Genomic DNA, 23,587 nt, shown 5'->3' with positions numbered 1-23,587 from the left:
CCCAAAACAGTTAGTCAGATTACTTCTAGACCTCCACCCCAGATCCCACCTCACTCCTACCCACTTCTCCAAAGTGGGCTGGCTCAGGGTGGAGGACAGAGTAAAACAACTTGCACTGAGCCTTGTCAATAAAATTCGCTACACCTCCCTGATACCGAAGTACATTTCAAACTAGTTCCAGAACGTAAATGACCGCCATAACCACAACACCAGGGAGAGCTCCACAAACCACGTCCAACCCAGATTCCGATCTAACAAAGGTCTTAACTCATTCTCCGTCTATGCCACATCAATATGGAATGCACTCCCAACAGGTGTAATAGAAAGTGCATCTCTATCCTCCTTCAAAACCTCACTAAAAGAACACCTCCAGGCAGCTACAACCCATGACTAATACCCTCCCCCCACCACATCCCACCTCCCCGGATTGTGATTAATCAAATGTACAAACCCCGTTTCCATATGAGTTGGGAAATTGTGTTAGATATCAATATAAACAAAATACAATGATTTGCAAATCCTTTTCAACCCATATTCAATTGAATGCACTACAAAGACAGGATATTTGATATACAAACTCATAAACTTTATTATTTTTTTGCAAATAATAATTAACTTAGAATTTCACGGCTGCAACACGTGCCAAAGTAGTTGGGAAAGGGCATGTTCACCACGGTGTTACATGGCCTTTCCTTTTAACAACACTCAGTAAACGTTTGGGAACTGAGGAGACACATTTTTTAAGCTTCTCAGGTGGAATTATTTCCCATTCTTGCTTGATGTACAGCTTAAATTGTTCAACAGTCCGGGGGTCTCCGTTGTGGTATTTTAGGCTTCATTATGCGCCACACATTTTCAATGGGAGACAGGTCTGGACTACAGGCAGGCCAGTCTAGTACCCGCACTCTTTTACTATGAAGTCACGTTGATGTAACACGTGGCTTGGCATTGTCTTGCTGAAATAAGCAGGGGCGTCCATGGTAACGTTGCTTGGATGGCAACATATGTTGCCCCAAAACCTGTATGTACCTTTCAGCATTAATGGCGCCTTCACAGATGTGTAAGTTACCCATGTCTTGGGCACTGATACACCCCCGTACCATCACAGCTGCTGGCTTTTCAACTTTGCACCTATAAGAATCCGGATGGTTCTTTTCCTCTTTGGTCCGGAGGACACGACGTTCACAGTTTCCAAAAACCATTTGAAATGTGGACTCGTCTGACCACAGAACACTTTTCCACTTTGTATCAGTTGTTGCGTTTGACCAGATGTTCCTCCAAGTGGGATGTAAAACGCTGGTCAGTCCCAAGTTCCTTAATGACATATCAACTGAACTCAAACGGTACCACCAAGCACAGAATAGGTATTTTGTAATTTTATTGTCAAAGCTTTGGCAATAATGAGACCAGCCTCGAACAACACATACAAATGCGCAGCCCAAGTTGATCTGGCATTCCACAGGCCAAAAGCAACTCTTTTCACACAAAGAAAGCCCCCATTCCCCCCCCCCCCCCCCCCCCCTCAACACTGATAAGAAGAGAGACTTGGGGGTTGTGTTCACATTCCTGATGGTTTACGACCCTGTCTAACCAGGCAATCTGAAGACAAAGAGAAACTAGTATACAGAGTAAAATTAAGGAAAAAAATATGAGCTGATTCAAACATGATTATGAATAAAGAAATAGCTCTTAAACATATGCATTATCCACAATCCCCCTTCAGATCTTATCCAAAAGATCTCTCCTACGAGAGCAACACCTCTAAAGCACGCCCTACATTAAAGTAGGTGCTGTTTTGGTTTTCGAGCAAGCTATCGATAAACAATCAAACCATAGTTACATGGGAGAGCGAAGGAGGGAGTCAACGTCAATGTCGTCATTGTCAGGGAAGGAAACTAACGGTCCCTGAAAGTCACCACTATGCTTGACCCCCTTCAGTGACATAGCAAGCCCAGAACCAGGGTGGGGTTGACCTTTGACAGCTCTAACAATGATGCGGGTGCATAGAGACCTAGCACAAGGGGCAATAAAGCATCCGCATGAGGTTATGACGGCCAAGAAAACTCCAATGGAGACCAGGGCCGACTTAATTAGGTCAGACCACCTGCCAAAGGTGTTATGAAGCCAATCTTTAAAGGGGTCAGAGACACCGGAAACTTCAGTAAGTTCTTAGGCTCTGAGGCCTTCTAAGGCGCTCTGGACCGAGCCAACGGGGGCAGCATTGTTAGGAATGAAGGTACAGCATTGGTCACCAAACATTGCACACACACACCTTCTTCCTTGGCTAGGATGCGGTCAAGGGCTATGCGGTTCTGGATGGCCATGAGGGAGGTCGGGGCAAGTTGTTCAGCAAGTCCCTCAACGGCGTCACGAGTCAGGTTGGTCAGTCTCAACAGATTATAAAAAACATAGTTAATGCGTTCTACATTTTTAGTAGCAGTCACAGGGAAAATAGCACCAATGATAGGAAGGTTCTCGAAACCTGCACAGGATTCACACCACAATTTGTGTTGTGAGGGGACCCCTCTTGGTTGTCCAATTGCATCAAAGTAAACACCATCAGGGTTTCTCATCAGATCAAAGGAGCCCTTTACACTCCTTCGAGATAAAACATGGCGGCGTCGGCGAGAAGTTAGAGAGGCCGCTGAGACAGGAGTTACAAGGGGAGTTAATTTGGTACCCACTAGGGTGAGTGGGGTCACCAGTCTAACCATAGCACAAAGCCCTACGGATAACTTTGGGATTCTAATGTACAATCTGTGCTCCCCACAATACCAGAATAAGTCAGCTCGTGCCCAAGGGCCTATCCTTGAGCCATCTATCAGTGTGGTGCACCAGGAAGGGTTAATGTCACCCAATTTGTTGGGGGACGAAGAGGGTCCTTTGAATTGAAAACACGTGTAATTCAGCTTTTGGGCCACAAATGGAAGAAGTCGGGTGGAATTGTCAACAGGAGGGTACACACTAGCCAACAAATCGCACCCTGGTGGCGTGGGTTCAGAGAACAAGGAAATAAGACAGTTTGAGCCATTTATGTCAGTCAACTTAAAAGGAGCGGGGTAAGTGTGGGGAAAAGGACGTCCAGCGGAACAAGCAACACAGTCACCCAGGTTTTGGCATCCACCTGAGCCACAGGTTTACCTGTACCCGCTCCTAAGGTCAAAGTTACCAGGCCTTCGGTGGTGATGTCATTAGCACGCACAGATGTGAGAGCCTTTGAAACACCACCAAGGTGGGGTGGTACTTTAGGTGCTACAGAGGGTGTAGAGGTAGTTAACGCCCTCTCAAGGACATTAATTTTAATAATTAGAGTCTGTATCAGTCAGGTCAACCCCCAAAACAACATAAAAGGGACGATGGGCACCACTTACCATAGTATGTTGTCTGCATCCGACACCAATGGTTCAGGTTGCGTCGTAACAAATATAGAGGTTATTACCACGGTAATAGCTATTGTGTCCCCCGTAATTAATCACACTGCATAGGTCAAAAAATAAGTCTTGCTATCCCCTTTGACCCAGTCTATTTAAAGTCTGCTGTTTGTTCTTAGACACTTGTCAGTCACTGTCGTCAGGAAGGAAGAACTGAGACACAAAGACAGTAGAACACGCCCAAGCACCAGTCCGTCAGGGAACACTACCGGGTGTGACATCCTGCTTTTCGTCTATCAAAATCAGAGTAATTCAGGTAACGAAACGGGGATAAACATCAAACTTTTCACTTAATATAACGACACAGATAGTTATGCTGAAAACAAGCAAGAGAAATTGGATAACTTCGAGTATAAAGGCTGGTCTCAAATAAGGATATACAATATAGAAGTTAAAAAGAGTAATATATGTAGAAAATCTCTCTCTCAGCGTCGTCTTCTGGGCTGTAGGATTATGTGTGTGTAATTAAAGCCTCGCTCTTCTATGACACTAAAAATGAGTCGTTTTCTGCTCCCGTTCTTCTTCAGCTGCCTCAGGCTCAAAAGGCGCTGCTGGGGGTCGAGTGGGGCAGATGTAGTGGCGATGTCAGCAATGACATCCGCTGGTAATCTGTCAGGTTCTTCAGCAGGAGTGTAGAGGGAGAGGTGGTACCAGGTGTCCCCTTTTCCAGCTAATCGAAGGGCGTGAGACGTCCGTTCCACGACCTTGAAGGGACCAGTCCACCTGGGCTCCGTCCACTTGCGTTTGATGACCTAGATCTTGACCCTCTCAGCGGCCGGAAGGGAATCTGGAGTGGCGGGCTGTCATCCTCGTATCTGTACAGAAGAACTGGCACACAAATTCTGCATTTTTTGTGTAAAATACCATTTTGGTTTTACGCTGAGTCCTCCTTCCATGGCGGCTGCTGGTCCTGGGCTGACCTGTATGCAGCTCATAGGGTGAAAAAACTCAAAGGGCGGTAAAACAGTTTTATTCACGGACCTTCGAATGATCATTAACGCTAATTGCAACATGTCAATCCAATTAAATTTGGTCTGTGCACAGATTTTAGCCAATTAGTTTTTAATGTTCTGGTCCATCCTTTCAACCTTACCTTGGGACTCAGGATGGTACCCCAAACCTGTGTTCTAGTCCGAAAGCCTTTTCGACCAAGGCTAAGTGAGGTTGTTTTTTTTTTAAATGGTTGCCGTTGTCTGACCTAATCTTTTTGGGGAAACCATGTCGGGGTACTAGGTCATTCACAAGTCATTTAATTACTGATGTTGCATCCTCTTTTGAGGCTGTTGTTGCTTCCGGCCAACCACTGTGATTGTCAACACAAGTCAGTACGTACCTTTCCCTTGTACCGTATTGATCATATCAGTGAAATCAAAGACTATACATGATTCACCCTCACCTCCTCCCTATTCTAAATTTGATCTACTTAACTACTATCGATGTGTAAAATCGTTATTTTCAAATTAAAATTAGTTATAACATCTTACCCACGGGAAAAACGTTAAAACTATGGAATGTGTCAGAGTCGGATTATTGTCGATTTTGTTCCAAGGAGTCTGTATCCACCCTCACTCACCCCCTTCTGTTTCTGAAAAAGGACTGTGTTAGTCATACTATCACTTTCAGAAACATCTAAGAAAAAGGTCAGCTAATAGTCAAGTAGCGGAGGACAAGTCATGTTTGAGGTCAATGATTGTCTCTTTAGCCTCTGTGGTCCACTGGGGGGTGTTGTTAGGGTAGGGGACCCCTTAGCAATATCACAAATAACTCAAACTCCACTAAATATGCTTATATTTAACTTATTCAATATGGTGAAAGTAACAAATATGCTTATATTTATATTGTCACCAATACTAGAAAAATACTACCCTTGTGGCGAATGCTTTAGCAATAGTATTTTAAAATTTTACCACACCTGGTGGCCCCAATAATTCATTAAGTCAAGCTCATGTTGTAGAAAGTTGAATGATGCAGACACGTTTGTTACTGAATACTTTCTATCAGACTTCTGTCTTGACAACTATGTGTATGTAATGAGCAACTATAATTATTTGATATGCTTAAATGTGTAATGTGTCGTTTTAGCTCAGCTGTTGTGTAGCTGCTAGCTCCTCGTAGCCTACAGGTGTCTAAAGTGCAGCCCATAGTTATGTGTTTAACACAACTATGTGCTAAACCTAAACAATTGAAAATGTGGTATTTGGGTGTCGGTGTAATGTTTGGCAGCTACGCCGTGTCTTATCATTGCACCTAAGTTCTTTGGTTTTGTAGGCGAGACAGAGAGCAAGTGAACAATGTGGGACACAATTGTGTCCATCTTATACCATGCTAGTTGTTTCAAAGATAGGTCAACATGAGCAACCACACCTTGAGTTCCAACATATATAAATATACAAAGGAGTCAAAGGTCTCCTGGTATGAGTGTCTAACTGGTGATCATAACATATGGCGAGTCGGGTGGCAGAACACACGGAAGCATCTCAGCCAGTCAGGGTTTTCACTGTTAGAGCAGTTGGATGTCAGCCATTCCTGTTGTTTCAGGCTGTGGTAGGAGCCTTGGTAGTGGTGTCGCAGCTTGGTGGTTAAGCCGTCAGGTAACACCAGGAATGTTCCTTCTGTGCGATTTGAATGTCAGGGTACAGTCTGTAAAGGAGGTCCAGCAATCTGAACCGGAAGTGGTTTGGTGACAGGTAACCTTGTGACCCCAGCGAAGCCTTCGACCTTTAAAGAGGAAGCACACAGTTTCTTTGGTACCTCTGCATTCAGAATCGAATGGGTGGCGCCAGTGTCAATCACGAACTGATAACATTGTCGTTGACACTCATGTCCAGCAGGGGGCCAGTCTGTATCTCCTGCTGGGGCTCCTGCGGTGGGCGTCCTTTGCCACGCTTTTGTGTTCGTTTGTTGGCACTACGGAACCTTTCCCGTTCGAAAATGTTCACGACTCCAGTGACCAGGCTGGTCACAGCCGAAACAGTTTCCACCCCGGACTGGCTTTGAAGCATCGTGTTGTCCACCACCCGAGTCCAACCGTCTGGTCGCACGTCTGTTGAGGATTCTTTCCTCCACCTGTTGGAACTCAAAAGCAAGGTCACCCACTGCTGAATATATCCTAGCTGATCTTTGACCTTTTGGTTCTTTTAACCTTTTATTTTCAGCGATCTGTAAATTAAGGAGTTGCTTCCTTGCTGCTCTGTCATTAGCCTTATCATCCTCATCTTGAGGAAAGAGACTGCGCATAGCAGTAGCTATGTTTGTAACGTATGGTGTTATCGGTGAGGTCGAAGATTCAGCCATTAATCCTACTTGTTGTTCTGTATTTTTGCCATCTTGTGTGGAAACACAACGATACAAAATGCTTCTAAAGTCTCCTATTGATTTCTTCCCATTTCACTCAAACAACTAAACAAACAAACAAATAAACAAACTTGCAGCTAACCACAATCAACAGCATACCATTTACGAATACCTTCATTTGTCACTTTCTCATCTTTTCTTCACTTTCGTTTTCCTTTACAAACAACATCCTGTATCCATCTCTTCCTTACACTTCACACAATGTTTGTATTTTCTGTTCTCCTAGAAACCATTCACATAACGTAAGGTTATAAACATCCTTTTCCCATATTTTCTCAAACCATCCTCTTCACCCTCAATCTTCCTTCACCTGCTCTCTTTTTCTCTCTCTCTCCTTCTCACTGGAGTAGGAGGCGGTGGCCTAGTCAAAGTCTGGGCGGGTCGTTTGAATTGTCTTGCGCATGCGCGGCAGGCAAAACACCCATCAGTCTAGTCTGTCCTATTTGTCTCATTAATCATCGGTTCTTTTGCTGCATTTCGTTTTTCCACGTAATCCCCGTTTACTTTTATCATACGCTAAACTCTTAAATTCTCGAGCACCAACCCTGCTCTTTTTTTCTCTTGACCATTTTCACCAGCGCACACACACACACATGCACGTGTAAGCACTCACGCACACACAAGCAAGTGCCTACAGCCCTACGCACACACACCCACGCACACGTAAGCACTCTCTCTGCGTTTCACTTTACCATAAAACTTCCAGTTACTTTTTTATTTTATTTTTTATTTTACCAGACGTTTGAGTTCACAACTTTTCGAGTATTGTAAACTCCCTCTTAACCCTTTCAAGGAACGTTCTCTTTTCTTTTTTTTTTTTCTTTTTTTTTTTTCTTTTTAAACTTTACCTGCTAATTCCATTGTCGACAACAGTGCATTCAATGGATTATTAAACAGTAATGATTCATCACATTTTCCCCAGCCGTCATCACATTCTTTTCTGTCACACTCCTTGGCCATTGTGTCTATTTTTCCTTAATTTTAGCGCACACTAAAGTGTCGCCGGGACCTCACAACCGGGGAATCTTTATTGTATTTATTACAAATGGCCTCCAGCCGTGGAATTTATCATATGGTACAGAAGGGCCTCCTCCCGTACGTTTCTTAATTTTAACGCACACGTTAATGCCGTAGGGAACTCGCAACCAGGGAGTATTTATTGTATTTTACAAATGGCCTCCGACCCATCCTTAATTTGTGTGCACATAAAAATGTCAACAGGGATCTCACAACCGGGGAGTATTTACTGTACCATATGATGGGCATCCAACCCGTTACTCTTTTAGGCGGCGACCAACTACCCAGGGTGAGCCACACCCAACTATTAGTTCACTCGTCAATGAAACTGCCCGTCACGGTAATCGAGACACAATGACGTGAGTTGACCACTTATTTACAATTTTAATGCAATGGCAGGCTCGGCAAAAATGCAATCAATCTATCAAAATCACCATTCTGTGTCTGGGGTACAAAGCAGTGTTTAACTTACAGACTTCTGGGCAGACTCCTAATGCAGATTTTATCTAAAAAGAAAGGTTCTGCTTACCTTGAATTATGTTTTGGCCATGTGAGTCTGTCCAGAAGATTGCAAGAGAAGGTCCAATTGTCAGCGTGTCATCCCGGACGAGCCCCCAAATTGTTGCGTTTGACCAGATGTTCCTCCAAGTGGGATGTAAAACGCTGGTCAGTCCCAAGTTCCTTAATGACATATCAACTGAACTCAAACGGTACCACCAAGCACAGAATAGGTATTTTGTAATTTTATTGTCAAAGCTTTGGCAATAATGAGACCAGCCTCGAACAACACATACAAATGCGCAGCCCAAGTTGATCTGGCATTCCACAGGCCAAAAGCAACTCTTTTCACACAAAGAAAGCCCCCATTCCCCCCCCCCCCCCCCCCTCAACACTGATAAGAAGAGAGACTTGGGGGTTGTGTTCACATTCCTGATGGTTTACGACCCTGTCTAACCAGGCAATCTGAAGACAAAGAGAAACTAGTATACAGAGTAAAATTAAGGAAAAAAATATGAGCTGATTCAAACATGATTATGAATAAAGAAATAGCTCTTAAACATATGCATTATCCACACACTTTGTATCAGTCCATCTTAGATGAGCTCAGGCCCAGCGAAGCCGACAGCGTTTCTGGGTGTTGTTGATAAACGGTTTTCGCCTTGCATAGGAGAGTTTTAACTTGCACTTACAGATGTAACGACCAACTGTAGTTACTGACAGTGGGTTTCTGAAGTGTTCCTGAGCCCATGTGGTGATATCCTTTACACACTGATGTCGCTTGTTGACGCAGTACAGCCTGAGGGATCGAAGGTCACAGGCTTAGCTGCTTACGTGCAGTGATTTCTCCAGATTCTCTGAACCCTTTGATGATATTACGGACCGTAGATGGGGAAATCCCTAAATTCTGAGCTCACTGGTCACCGCTTGCTGTACATATCCTACGAAGTGAGACCTACACTGTTACAATGTCCATTTCTCAGATGATATAATTGTTGATGACTGAAGTATACTAATAGCAACCCAACCTACCCCCCCTCCCCCCGTCCCAACCCCCTCCGCATCCCACCCCCCAGATTGTAAATAATGTAAATAATTCAATGTATATACTCTGATGATTAACTTGCGTGATGACTGTATTATGCTGATATTATATATTTGTACCATGAATTGATTAACGTGGAGCCCGACTTAAACAAGTTGAAAAACTTATTCGGGTGTTACCATTTAGTGGTCAATTGTACGGAATATGTACTGTACTGTGCAATCTACTAATAAAAGTTTCAATCAATCAGTCAAACCAGATAGAGCCCACAATTTGAGAATCACTGCATTAGAAATGTGCAGGTAAGTCTCTAGAAGTGTTGTCAAATTGATACTTTAATAGCAGGTCGATACCAAGTCTGGCAAAAAGTTACCAGTGTCTTTTACTAACAACGTTTTTTGTTTGAACGAGACCACTGAATCCTCGAACAGGTCTGTTAGTTGTTGTTGACTCTTACCTCCTCTGTCCTACTTAATAAGAAAGTTTGCTTGATATAAAATGTACTTGTGTTGCATACCCCCGAAATAACGAAACAATAATTGAGAACTGTTAGACACAACTAAAGCCAAAGAAATCAACAATCTTCTTGTTGCTATGAGGAAGTACCATCAGTGTCACGTGATCGACTAATATCCAACCAAAACTAGCAAGTATAGTGGTAGTACTTGTTCCTATATTTTGACTTACGCACGTATTCTACAAGCAAGTTACTGTTGGGAAAAAACAACATAAACAGTCATAATTATTATTCGACAGTTTTAATGAGTAAATATAAATAGTTCACTTGAAATATTCCGTTTCTATCTGAGCAGGTCCAGCGGACTGTGAACCTTTCAGACAAGAATTAGGGCCCGGGTAGATTACAAACAAGCGATTGGTCCCTGCAGTGCTGGCGGGGCTTTGTAAAAGTTCCTGAACAGAAAGAGCATATCGTCTAGTCCAATGGTATTGTTTTATGCAACTTACAGCGCGCGATCAATCACGCAAATGGTACCGGCAACAAAAAAGTAACGAGTAACCATGCGTCTTGGTGAAAGTTAGGTCGAACATTTGCGTGATTCTGCCCGTCAGTCAGCACTTGTTTATAAGCGACTGCTCGGGCGAAGCGCACTCCACTGTCAGTCAGCTACCAAGTTAGCTTCTTGTTAGCATCGCCTGAGCTACAAGATGAGCTTTTCACGAGAAATAAAACGTAAGTATTGGCTCACTTTATCTGATTTTTGTACCCTTAACTTATTTATGATCGTCGATCGCTGGTGGTCGCTGTGGTTTGAAGTGCTTCAGAAGGCGAAATACAAAGCCCAGAACAGCAGCAACATAAGAGAGGAGGCTAACATCTGCAATCAGCTTGGAGAGCTGCTATCAAGAAACGGTAAATGTTTTTGTTTTTTTAACCCCTCATTAAAGTAAAATATTTGAGAAAAGTCCGAGTTGATAGATTTAAGTAATCAGAATATTCAGTCATCATATCCCAATTGTAGTATACTGTTAATTGATGATATAATGTAGTATAACTATTTCCTTTAAGAATCAGAATAGTTTTTATTGCCATTGTTTGAGAACGGGTTCAAAAACTAGGAATTTTTCTTGGTGCAATCGTGCAATAACAGAATAGGTAATAAAAAGAGCTGTAACTGAGCTATCAGATCTTGTTATTGTTCATGTGCCTGATGGCCGAGGGGAAAAAAACTGTTTAAGTGGCGGGAGGTGTGGGTCTGGATGGAGCGTAGTCTCCTGCCTGAGGGGAGAGGGGGAGAATAGTTTGTGTCCAGGGTGAGAAGAGTCAGCTGTGATCCGACCCACACGCCTCCTGGTCCTGGAGGAGAACAGGTCCTGGAGGGATGGGAGCTTGCAGCCAATCACCTTCTCAGCAGCACGTACGATGCGCTGCAGTCGATGCTTATCCTGGACTGTGGCGCCGGGGAACCACACGGTAATGGAGGAGGTGATGATGGCTGAGTAAAACTGCACCAGCATCTCTGTCGGCACCTTAAGTTTCTTCAGCTGCTGCAGGAAGTATATCCTCTGCTGGGCCTTCTTGACGAGGGAGCTGATGGTCGGCTCCCACTTGAGGTCCTGGGTGATGGTGGTGCCCAAGAAACGGAAGGAGTCCACAATGGAGACCGGGGTGGGAGAGTCAATCAGGGTGAGGGTGGGGCTGTGACTTTCCTGAAGTCCATGATCATCTCCACTGTTTTCTGGGCGTTCAGCTCCAGGTTGTTGAGGCTGCACCAGGACGCCAGGCGGTCCACCTCTCTCCTGTAGGCGGACTCGTCACCATCCGAGATGAGCCCGATGAGGGTAGTGTCGTCCACAAACTTGAGCTGCTTTACGGACTGGTGACTGGAGGTGCAGCTGTTTGTGTACAGGGAGAAGAGCCAGGGGGAAAGTACACAGCCCTGAGGAGTACCAGTGTTCGTGGTTCGACTGTCCGAGACAATCTTCCCCCAGCCACATGTGCTGTCTTCGGTCTGTCAGGAAGTCATTGATCCAACTGCAGAGGGGGTCGGACACGCTGAGCTGGTAGAGCTTGTCTCGTAGCAGTCCAGGGAGGATGGTGTTGAAGGCAGAGCTGAAGTCCACAAACAGGATCCTATCGTAGGTTCTTGAGGAGTGCAGATGCTCCAGAAGGCCCTGTTAACACTAAGTCGGATAAAGTTATCCAGGGTGAATCCCACCTAACCTTATTCGTGTCCACACACAACAATGCCACCGCCTAATACGCATGCGCGGAAAATGTGCACGTCATAGTCACCTCCAGTGTTGCTTTGTGTGCAACTTCTTAAATGTAACTTATCTGAACAATATCCAGTGTTGTGGTATTTCATTTAACTGGACTCCAGTGTGCTGTGGCGCCCTAGTGTAATGAATCATACCTGAGCCATCATAAATTAATCAAATCTTTATTAGACACGTAAACAATGTGATAAAGAACATTTTACATCAATCAAACTAGGGATCAGGATATCTGGTCAGGACACTCCTCACTCTTTTGCCTTCACCTTCATTGTTCATTCGTTTTTGGTGACTTTATATACTCTGGCCAGGTAATACAAAGCACACGCTACCTTTTTTTATCAGATCCACGGGAGCTCCCATTCTCGTTGACTCTCCTTCGACAAATGGACAAAGTTTTTCGCTAAGTAGAATCACAGCTGACCTGGACATTCGAAAGTTCTCTTGCCGTCTGAGAAGTGTTGTATCCCAAATAGCTGCAATCGCTTTCTCTTAAGGTATTCCTGTGTGATTTCCACAAGCGTCTGTATAGACCTGAAGGAAAAACACGGGCAGGTCTGGATGACTCGCCTTCATATTTCCAATGGTTAGCTCCGAGTTACGAAACCGCTTTATTATGAAGCTGGCTGTGGCACGTTCTTTCTGACGTCACTTCCTGTGTGGGGCGCAGTCTTTCTGGCATCACTTCCTCTCCGAACTCAGTTTGTAAACGATCAATGAGTCCATACAAAGCTAAGAGCCGGAGATTCAAGAAATACACAGCGCACTTACCCGTGTAAAAAATTGTCCTTGCAGGGGGACCTTAAACGATAGTTTAGTGTGGCTGAAACAGGGCTTAGGCTAAATAATTATTCGTTTAAGGGGTTATGTAGACATAGCCTAAAGCTACAGGGTCACATCATTGAATATTTGCAGCATATTATTGAAATGTAAACAGGGTTGGTAGAAAGTTTCAATGGGAATTTGTGGCAGTAAATTGTAATTACGTGCTGCAAAGCATGTTTAGAACCTTTTCTATAGCAGTAACTTCCTCCTGCAACAAAAGTTCCCTGATTTTAAAAAGCCCCACGACATGGTATGGGCTGAAAAACGACTAAAAACCCTTAAAATGGCCAGAAATTTAATATCAGACCCAGTTACTGAAGCGAAAGCGCGCATAGTTTCGTGGTAAAGTTCCTGCAATAAAAAAGGAATCTAGAGTGCCTATAAAAGCGCAATTTGATAAATTGTTATCACTATGAAATGGTGGGTTCTAAGACAAATACATTAGAACAGTGGTCTTTCAAACTTTTTTCACCAAGTACCACTTCAGAAAAAACTTGGCTCTCCCCTCCCACTCTCCATGACTGAGGTTGCCAGATACACAGCCGAATCCGAATCCTACTCCATCCATTTACTACCGCTTATTCCCTTCGGGATCGCGGGGGGCGCTGAAGCCTATCTCAGCTAAAATCGGGCGGAAGGCGGAGCACACCCTGGACAAGTCGCCACCTCATCGCAGGGCCAATACAGATAGACAGACAACATTCACATACTCCAAAGAACTTCAAATGGCAATCGACGAGTCCTACGCTGTAGGTTTCTCTTGTTTATGATTCTTGAAAGATGGTTTACTAAGTAATTATGCCACATTTTACTTATGTCGATTAGCCAAATGTATTTGTAATGTTACGCAGCAATATTTTCGTCGGGAGTCGGGACAGATTGTTACCTGCTAAAATGTCTAGTTTGACCGCACGGACCACCATGGAAATAATTATAAATAATACTATATAATAATATATTATACATCGCATATGCCTACTTTGATGGCAAGTCCAGGTCAACAGTAAAATTACCGCCACATTTCGTTCAGCATAACTCCATGTTGCATCCAACCTGACACACCGCATTCTCTTCCATGTACGCACATCACCATCTTTCAGTGCAGGGAGCAATTCTATTAGCCAACCTGCGTTTCGCAAAAACCACGTTGCGCATACAGCATATAGCCTACTACCATTTCAATACACAAAGTAGAAAATCATTACATGTAATGCATTATATTGTGCCAAGCAAATGTCACTCCATTGTGCCTGATGCACATACAGTACCAGAAACCGCAATTAGCCGTGCTAATGTTGGAACACATTTCCTCAGCATATCTGCATATTGAGAACGAAAAAGGCACAGACACTACCCATATCCACATAGGTTTTATTTGTCGAAAATATACTTTTCCCTGTCAGTTGGATGACACATCGACATACAGGCTAACAGGCATACATTTCCCTTGTTAGCCTATATGTTGATGTGTCGTTGACTGGGCTAGCATGCTAAGCATTCTTAGACTGTATTGGACAATATAGTTGACATACAAACTGTCCATTTCCATTTATTACAAGTAATAAGAAAACATAAATGCCTGACTTACCTATTAAGGAGGAAATTAGCAAGTTTGGCGTCCGATGAAAAAATCTTCTCCGCCTTCAATCGTCTCCATCTTTCAAAGGCATCCCGGATACAAATCTTTGTTTTGCTCCTGGCTTTGTCATGAATAAGTTTAGAATCGTAACGATGCCTTTTAGATTTTCTAAGGTCTGACATGTTTAGTAACTTTACCAGTGGCAGTAGCTAGACGAAGAGGGCGGTGCGTAACTGGCCACCTGGATGTGACACACTCACAGACTTTTTAATTGGTCAAACGGTGGAGGGCGGGGCATTGAAATGAAAACAATAACAATATTTCGGGGCTGTAAATCTAATTTGGAAATGAGCATATCCCGGCTGAACTACTGTTATCAGTTATAAAGGTATTCAAAAATAACATGATTTATTAATGCCTTTTGACATATCAGGGCCATTTAATGATGACTTGACATGAAATTATTACTTATGGCACCTTTAAATTAGATTTGCTGATAATTTCAGAAACCGTAAGTCAGGACATTGTCCAAAAAATTGCATTCCTTTTGCAAACCTTTATAACTGTTGTTCTGTTTTGATTATTTGCCTATTCAATAGGCGACTATGAGGCCGCCATTGAGGAGCACCAGCAAGAGTTGGCACTCTCTGAAGTGGTAAATGATGTGATTGGACGAGCTGTGGCCAATCGTAAGATAGGAGAGTGCTACGCAGAGTTGGGAAACATTGAAGCGGCCTTGAAAGTGAGTTGATCTGTTTTGAAACTGAACATTAAATACAAATCGTGTTACCATGTTGTTTGTTTGTGTTTGTCCAGCATCAGCACCGTCACCTGGACCTGGCCCGCTCTGTTAAAGATCACGCCGAGGAGCAAAGAGCGCTCGCCACTATCGGCCGAACCTACCTCTTCCGCTATGAGTCAGACCAGTCGAGGAAAAGTCTTGAACAAGCGGAAGATGCCTTCAGGAGGAGCTTGGCCATTGTGGACGATCTTCTAGGTGTGTACCTTTTTTTGTTTTAGGGACTTTTTTTAAAACTGACACTCACTTTTTGTCTGTTAAAGGGACGGTGCCACAGCGAGAAATTAATGAGATGAAGGCTCGACTCTTCCTCAATCTCGGTTTGGTTTGCGACCACCTGGGGGAGCCCAAGCGCTGCAGCGAGTTCATTCGACGCAGTGTCTTCATCGCAGAGTAAGAAGTGTCCCAATACTTTGTATAATATTAATCTATCCTATTGTGGTCGATAGGGGAAAACGTTCAGCAATGTCCACAACACATGAAATACTCGGAAAACACAACTCATTAAACCACTGTTAGGCCCTCCTCATAGATATGCATACACACAGTCACGGTCAAAAGTTTACATACACCTGTGAAGGACAATGTCATGGCTGTCTTGAGTTTACAATAATTTCTACAACTCTTATTTTGTTTGTGAGAGAGTGATTGGAGCACATACTTGTTGGTCACAAAAAACATTCATGAAGTTTGGTTCTTTTATGAATTTATTATGGGTCTACTGAAAATGTGACCAAATCTGCTGGGTCAAAAGTATACATACAGCAACATACACTATCAATTTCGGTGATGTAGAAAAGTTACAATCAAATCAAATTAGCTTCATGGCATGGCCTCTTAACTTCATGTGAGTGATTATGATTGACGACACCTGTTGACTTAAATAAGGCTCATGTGATGCAGTCATTAGACTCGGTTACAAACGCGACAATGGGAAAGTCAAAGGAACTCAGTAAAGATTTGAAAAAACAAATCATTGACTTGAACAAACAAGTCAGGAAAGTCACATGGAGCCATTTCAAAGCATCTTAAGGTCCCAAGAGTAACTGTGCAGACAATTGTTCGGAAGTATAAAGTTCATGGCACAGTTTTGTCACTGCCACGATCAGGAAGAAAATGCAAGCTATCACCTGCTGCTGAGAGAAAATTGGTCAGGCTGATCAAGAGTCAACCGAGAACCACCAAAAAGCAGATCTGCAATGAATTGGAAGCTGCTGGAACACAGGTGTCAGTGTCCACAGTCAAGCGAGTTTTGCATTGCCATGGACTGAGAGGCTACCATGCAAGAAGGAAGCCCTTGCTCCAGAAGTGATACCTTAAGGCTCGTCTAAAGTTTGCTGCTGATCACATGAACAGAGATGAAACCTACTGGAGGAAAGTTCTACGGTCAGATGAAACAAAAATTGAGCTGTTTGGCCACAATACCAAGCAATATGTTTGGAGGAGAAAAGGTGAAGCCTTTAATCCCAGGAACACCATCCTATCGTCAAGCATGGTGGTGGTAGTATTATGCTCTGGGCCTGTTTTGCTGCCAATGGAACTGGTGCTTTACAGAGAGTAAATGGGACAATGAAAAAGGAGGATTACCTCCAAATTCTTCAGGACAACCTAAAATCATCAGCCCGGAGGTTGGGTCTGGGGCGCAGTTAGGTGCTCCAACAGGACAATGACCCCAAACACATGTTACAAGTGATAAAGGAATGGGTAAATCAGGCTAGAATTAAGGTTTTAGAATGGCCTTCCCAAAGTCCTGACTTAAACGTGCTCAAGATGGCGTCCGCATCGACGCGTCGTTCTAATGGACAACACCCTCTGAGGCTGGACGCTACGTATTCTTATCTATGGGGCTTATTTCCTAGTACCACGCTAACTTCCTGTTTCATCGTACTTCTGTTTTGTGTTCCCTGTATTGCACATGTTTTTGGGGTTTGTGTGTGTTTTTGATGCTCTTGCACATTTTGCCCCGTGTTTTGGATGTTGCTGTGCGTTTGCCCCTGACAGCCACCACATTTTCTATTCATTTATTCAGCCCGAAACGTTCTTTTTTGCTTAAATGTTTTACACATTTTCTGTTTTTTTTCCTGTAAATTATTAACAACTTCACTAGTACGTGGCAAGCATAGTTAACATTTTGACTGTTGCGTTTAATACTGCAGGGTTTTCACAGTATTTCGTGTGTAAAACCGACACAAACTGAGGCGACTGAGGAAATGCATATTTCCATCCACTTGCATAATGAGACACATGGGAAATAATTAAATATGCTTTTCAAATTTTCTTGTAATCAATCAAACAATATTTTCGGTATATTAGATGGAATTTTTACCTGACGTGCGAATGCAACTGAGATAGGCTCCAGCACCCCCTGCCACCCCGAAACGGACAAGTGGTAGAAAATGGTTGGCTTGATGGATGTTTCGACTGTCATCTGCAGTCTTCTTCAAAGGGGTCACCTGACCACTGTCTGAAGAAGACTGCAGATGACAGTTGAAACATGTCAGGTAAAAATTCCATCTAATATATCGAAAGTATTGTATGTACAAGAACATTTGAAAAGTATATGAATAAGAAGACAAAGTGAACTTTTTTTGAGCAATGATTAAATATGTCTGGGGGGGTTACACTGTGGATATCTCCAGTCATGCAGTTTAGTGGTGCTTCACAAAACCTAATGCAATGTATCAGATAGTCAATCGATAAGTCAGATAGGCAATGTAAAGTTGCAACATGTATACATACATTTTTAAAATGATTATTTATCAGTCCCACCAGGATGTTGCGATTGTGTCAATTCACACAAATTCAACCAATCGGCGCAAATTACAGTATTCTCTGCTTTGTAACTTTAACCAATGCAACTTCCCCGCATATTTGGGCCAATCTGCGTAATTTTTGCCTCATCTCTGAGTGGCAATCAAACGCGCACGTCTATTCAAAATGTATGTTTGTTTCTTGTGTAGATGAACAGCAGAAAAAGCAACGGGTAACAATGTATCAACTCTTTGTATTTGATTGTACTTCCGTGTAGTTCAGACCTACAGTTCCTTCCTGTTCCTGTCTACAGTGCTAAGCCTTCTGGTCAATGTAACATACAAACATGTATTTCCTAGTTTACATGTGTTTACGTTTATTTCGATTTTATTCATCCTGGGTAAGGCAATTGAGAACATATCATTTGCAATGCTGACCTAACAAAGAGGCAGCATTTACATGACATAGATGTTGAAGTGTGATGATACACTCTTAACACCTCATTTACCAACACAAATGTGTGCTACAAACGGCTCTCGACAATTCACAAATGCTCTTAATGGGTGGCGATAAATGTGTTGGAACATAAATGAATGTTTAAGAAACATTAAACATACACGGAGAATGTCTGCAACTTGTGGACAACAGAGCAGAGAGTGGATACTCAGTAAGTCTTCGGTGGTGTTAAGTAGAGATGTCCGATAATGGCTTTTTTGCCGATATACGATATTCCGATATTATCCAACTCTTAATTACCGATTCCGATATCAACTGATACAGATATATACAGTCGTGGAATTAACACATTAGTATGCCTAATTTTGTTGTGATGCCCCGCTGGATGCATTAAACAATGTAACAAGGTTTTCCAAAATAAATCAACTCAAGTTATGGAAAAAAATGCCAACATGGCACTGCCATATTTATTATTGAAGTCACAAAGTGCATTATTTTTTTTAACATGCCTCAAAACAGCAGCTTGGAACATGGGACATGCTCTCCCTGAAAGAGCATGAGGAGGTTGAGGTGGGCGGGGTTGGGGTGGGGGATGTATATTGTAGCGTCCCGGAAGAGTTAGTGCTGCAAGGGGTTCTGGGTATTTGTTCTGTTGTGTTTATGTTGTGTTACGGTGCGGATGTTCTCCTGAAATGTGTTTGTCATTCTTGTTTGGTGTGAGTTCACAGTGTGGCGCATATTTGTAACAGTGTTAAAGTTGTTTTTACGGCCACCCTCAGTGTGACCTGTATGGCTGTTGACCAAGTATGCCTTGCATTCCCGTGTGTGTGTGAAGAGCCGTTGATATTATGTGACTGGGCTGGCACGCAAAGGCAGTGCCTTTAAGCTTAATTGGCGCTTTGTACACTGCAGCGTTTTAAAAAGTCATAAATTTTACTTTTTGAAACCGATACAGATAATTTCCGATATTACATTTTAAAGCATTTATTGGCCGATAAGTTTTTAGTTTTTTTTAGCCTTTATTTAACCAGGTAAAATCCCATTGAGATCAAAGATCTCTTTTCCAAGGGAGACCTGGCCAAGAGGGCAGCAGCAAGGTTGCATTAAAAACAGTAAAAAAAATACATAAAACATCACATTTACAACATTAAAACTTGCTCACATGACACATGTGCATACAGACAAGGTAGACTGCAGTCCTTTCACAGAAGCTTTAAACTCATTCAACGTAACAAGGGTTTGAAGTTTAATATTCGATTGTAGGTTATTCCAAGCCTTCGGTGCTGAAAACATAAATGCTTTGTTGCCCAGTTCAGTTCTTACTGTGGGGACGACAAATTGCAGAACATTCAATGAACGAAGATTGTGACTTCCTTATAATACATATATATAATATCGGCAGTCTGATATTATCGGACATCTTTAGTGTTAAGTATAATTAATTATTTGTTATAATTGATTAAAACAGTACAGTAGTTGACAACAATCTCTAAGTATGTGCTTTTACTGCCATTTAATGTCCATTTTTAAGTGTGTGTGTGTGTGTGTGTGTGTGTGTGTGTGTGTGTGTGTGTGTGTGTGTGTGTGTGTGTGTGTGTGTGTGTGTGTGTGTGTGTGTGTGTGTGTGTGTGTGTGTGTGTGTGTGTGTGTGTGTGTGTGTTATAAAAGGAGTAAAAACATCAATACTGTTGTTTCCCAATTTTTGTTAAAATCCTGTGCTTTTTGAAGAACACTTAAAAGATTGATAACAAATTCGTAAAATCACTAATTGATTCAGTGTTATTTAAAAGAATAAGCCTCAAAACATGGCAACTTTTATTGCAACTTTCTGAGAAAGGCCCACAAAAATCCTGGGGGGACTGATTAATATTATGATGCCTGTGTGATATCATGTCAATAGATCTACAGTATGTTAAACAAAACACAAGAAGTACACTTTTGGGCCTTATTTTCCTTGGAATGGTAGGTTGAATCTTGAAATGGTCTACTGTACAGCATTTGCCTTCTTTTCTTTGATGTTCATTCTTTACCTCATAGGAAGAGCACGCTGCTGGAAGATCTCTACCGCGCCAACTTCAATCTTGGTAACATCTTCTTCCGCAACGGCCAGCACTCCAATGCGGTGCGTTGCCTGGAGCAGGCCAAAGAGTGTGCACGGAAGATGAAGGATAAGTTCACCGAGAGCGAGTGCTTCCATTGCATTGGCAAGGTGACGACTCCGGATGCGAGGGGGAAACATCCATCCATCCATCCATTTTCTACCGCTTATTCCCTTCGGGGTCGCAAAATTGTGGGCTAAAATGATGATCATTATTATTATTTTTATGGTTACACCCACAGGTTCAGCTTTCTTTGGGTGATTTTGTGGCTGCGAGACGCTCTCTTAAGAAGGCTCTATTGTTGGGTTCCCAACAGCCAGTGGACAGACAGGCCGTGAAGAAAGCCTTTAAATACGGTGAAAGACCCCACTTATGTACCCTCCATTGAGTAACATGCAGTACTGAAGAAACGTCTTTGTCACTATTGTTGTTGCAATACAGTCGTCCCTCGTTTATTGCTGTTAATTGTTAAAAGCTGTTTACAACCTCCTAAATACATTCTCCAACACTATGAGAGCCATTAAGACATGAAAAAACACCCTTTAGTCACTTTTACGCTCTTTTTAATCCAATATAGTAACGCTGCCTCAGGCTGAGCCATACAGTGGCCACAGCGCCCTCTAAATTGGTTTGGTCTCCTCTAATGGCCAATACTACTGTAGTATTGATATTTTTGGCAATTTTTATGCTTGAAAATGCTTTATTTAGGACACTAAAATTCGTAAAACATTTTTTTAAAACATCAGCAATGTGATAAAGCTGCAATATTTGAGGCGTGATGTGGCAAAGGACGACTAATGACCGCAATATTAATTGTATCTAGAAGCAATTGAGACAAAATGGAGTTCACTACTTGACTGATACCACCAGAGGCACTGTTGATTCAGTCTCAACTCATCTGCAGAAGAACATGACATATGTCCTCATATATTGTCTTACTCAACTACAAAGGGTACAAGGCATTTATTAGATGTAAGGTGTTTGTAAAGGTATGGCAGGTTTTATGTGCGCAAAATAAAATCATAAAAAAATATGGATGTAATAACTTACATACATACATATTTTATATGTACCTGTAAATAATACAAACTATTTAATACTGATTTCTATGAAGAAATAACACACACAATTAAGATTTTATTAAATAATACACTACAAACAGTAATATATGATGAATGCTTGGTAACTTGCATTTTAAATAATATTAATTAGGGCTGTCAAATTTAACCATGCATGTGATTATTCACAAAAAAATATTTGCATTAGTCATGTATCAACACTGATTATTCACCCAATTTATTTTCCTCATATTTGATATAAATATATTCAAAATACACCCCAACAGGACTACTACTGTTACAAAGTTTTGAGAAAATAAATTACGTATATTTAGTAAAACTAAAAACTCTTTTCTTTATGACATTTCCACACTGGAATTGCACTTGTGTCAAAAATATTGAGGTATTTTTAAAAATCTTAAATTCTTAGATACAAGTAATTTACTGTTAATAATCACAGATTATTCACCAAATTTATTTTCCTCATATTTTATATATATTTATTCAAACTACACCCCAAAGGGACTACTACTGTTACAAAGTTTTGAGAAAATAAATTACATATATTTAGTAAAACTAAAAACTGTTTTCTTTATGACATTCTCACACTGGAATTGCACTTGTGTCAAAAATATTGAGGTATTTTTAAAAATCTTAAATTCTTAGATACAAGTAATTTACTGTTAATAATCACAATTAATCGCAATTTTTAAGTGTTATTGATCTGATTAAAAAAATAAATTTCACTAATAATAATACTACAAGACTTTAACTTGTTTGGTTTTTAAACTCCCGTTATTCTGGGGGGCAGGACTGTTCCATCAGTGCCACAGTGATGTAAATGCTGTGAAAAAAAACCCATATTTGCACCTTTATTCAGATCCTCGCCATGATTTCATGACCCTTTCCTTTTCCCATGCACCTCCCCTCCATTTTGTATTGCTTGTGTAATCCTGCAATCTGTATCTCTTATTATTCACTGTCATTTAAATTGATCGAGTGCATTGTGGCCTAAGAACTTTTCCAGTAAGTTTATTGCATTAATGTTTTTTTAAATCCCTTCTTAATATATAGCCGACCAAGGCTGTAAATTAGAAGAGGGGTTGGGAGAGGATCAGTGCAGGGCTTCCCATGAGGCCGTAGGTCTGGCGGAGCAACTTGGAGATCTTTACTGTAAGGTCGGCTGCTTCCACAAAGCTGTGGATGCATATCAAGCGCAGGTGATTTTTTTTCAGTTAATTACATTTAAATGTAATCTATGAATGGATGTTTTACTTTATTTATGCCGTTTATCCATCCGGATTAGCTCACAGGCGCTGAGGCGTTAGGGAAGCCCGCACGCGAGCTGGCGGTCATCCACGTGTCTCTGGCCGCGACCTTCACTGACCTGCGGCGGCACGGTGAAGCGGTGCAGCACTACAAGCAGGAGCTGGCATTACGGCAGGGCAGCCCGGCCGAGGTAATCCGATTTACAGCATCAGATGTGTGGAAAAACACCGTGTGTCATTCGCAACTTTGATTTATGGTGGTGTGTGCGTGTCAGGAATGCAGCACCTGGCTGAACATCGCAGCGGCCCAGGAGGAGAGCGTTGTTGCCTTTGAGGATCAGGACAGCAGCTTCGGTGCTGCCCTTCGTTGTGCTCAAACACATGGGCAGGCCCGACTGCAAGTAAGTAGACATACAGTACAAAATAGTGTGCTTGAAGGGAGGGGCGTCTCTCTCTCTCTCTCTCTCTCTCTCTCTCTCTCTCTCTCTCTGTCTCTCTCTCTCTCTCTGAATGTGCTGCATTTCTGTTGCCATGCCATGTTGAGCAGAAAATTGCTCTAAATGGTTAATTATGTCTTCTTATTCATGTACTTCTTCAAATGTTCTTGTAAGCAGACCATATTTTCGATATATTAGATCAGTGGTTCTCAAATGGGGGTACATGGGGGTACT

The 23,587-nt window shown here is 42.2% G+C and overlaps 1 protein-coding gene across 2 annotated transcripts in view; it reads left to right on the top strand.

Moving 5' to 3' along the window:
• Positions 1–10,244: 10,244 nt before the first annotated feature.
• Positions 10,245–23,587, top strand: part of tonsl (tonsoku-like, DNA repair protein) — a 47,934-nt gene continuing 34,591 nt past the window's right edge. For both annotated transcript variants that reach the window (XM_062041539.1, XM_062041538.1), the window contains exons 1-10: positions 10,245–10,537; positions 10,622–10,717; positions 15,085–15,227; positions 15,302–15,482; positions 15,548–15,677; positions 20,529–20,700; positions 20,832–20,946; positions 22,723–22,868; positions 22,955–23,107; positions 23,192–23,317. In XM_062041539.1, the coding sequence (XP_061897523.1) occupies positions 10,513–10,537; positions 10,622–10,717; positions 15,085–15,227; positions 15,302–15,482; positions 15,548–15,677; positions 20,529–20,700; positions 20,832–20,946; positions 22,723–22,868; positions 22,955–23,107; positions 23,192–23,317 (1,287 nt within the window). In that variant the 5' untranslated portion in view covers positions 10,245–10,512. The remainder of the gene's footprint in view (positions 10,538–10,621; positions 10,718–15,084; positions 15,228–15,301; positions 15,483–15,547; positions 15,678–20,528; positions 20,701–20,831; positions 20,947–22,722; positions 22,869–22,954; positions 23,108–23,191; positions 23,318–23,587) is intronic.

Source organism: Entelurus aequoreus, linkage group LG03 (assembly GCF_033978785.1).
Source record: "Entelurus aequoreus isolate RoL-2023_Sb linkage group LG03, RoL_Eaeq_v1.1, whole genome shotgun sequence".
Taxonomy (NCBI): Eukaryota; Metazoa; Chordata; class Actinopteri; order Syngnathiformes; family Syngnathidae; genus Entelurus; species Entelurus aequoreus.
Note: the sequence above shows the minus strand (reverse complement) of the source record. Positions and strands in the feature narration are given on the sequence as shown.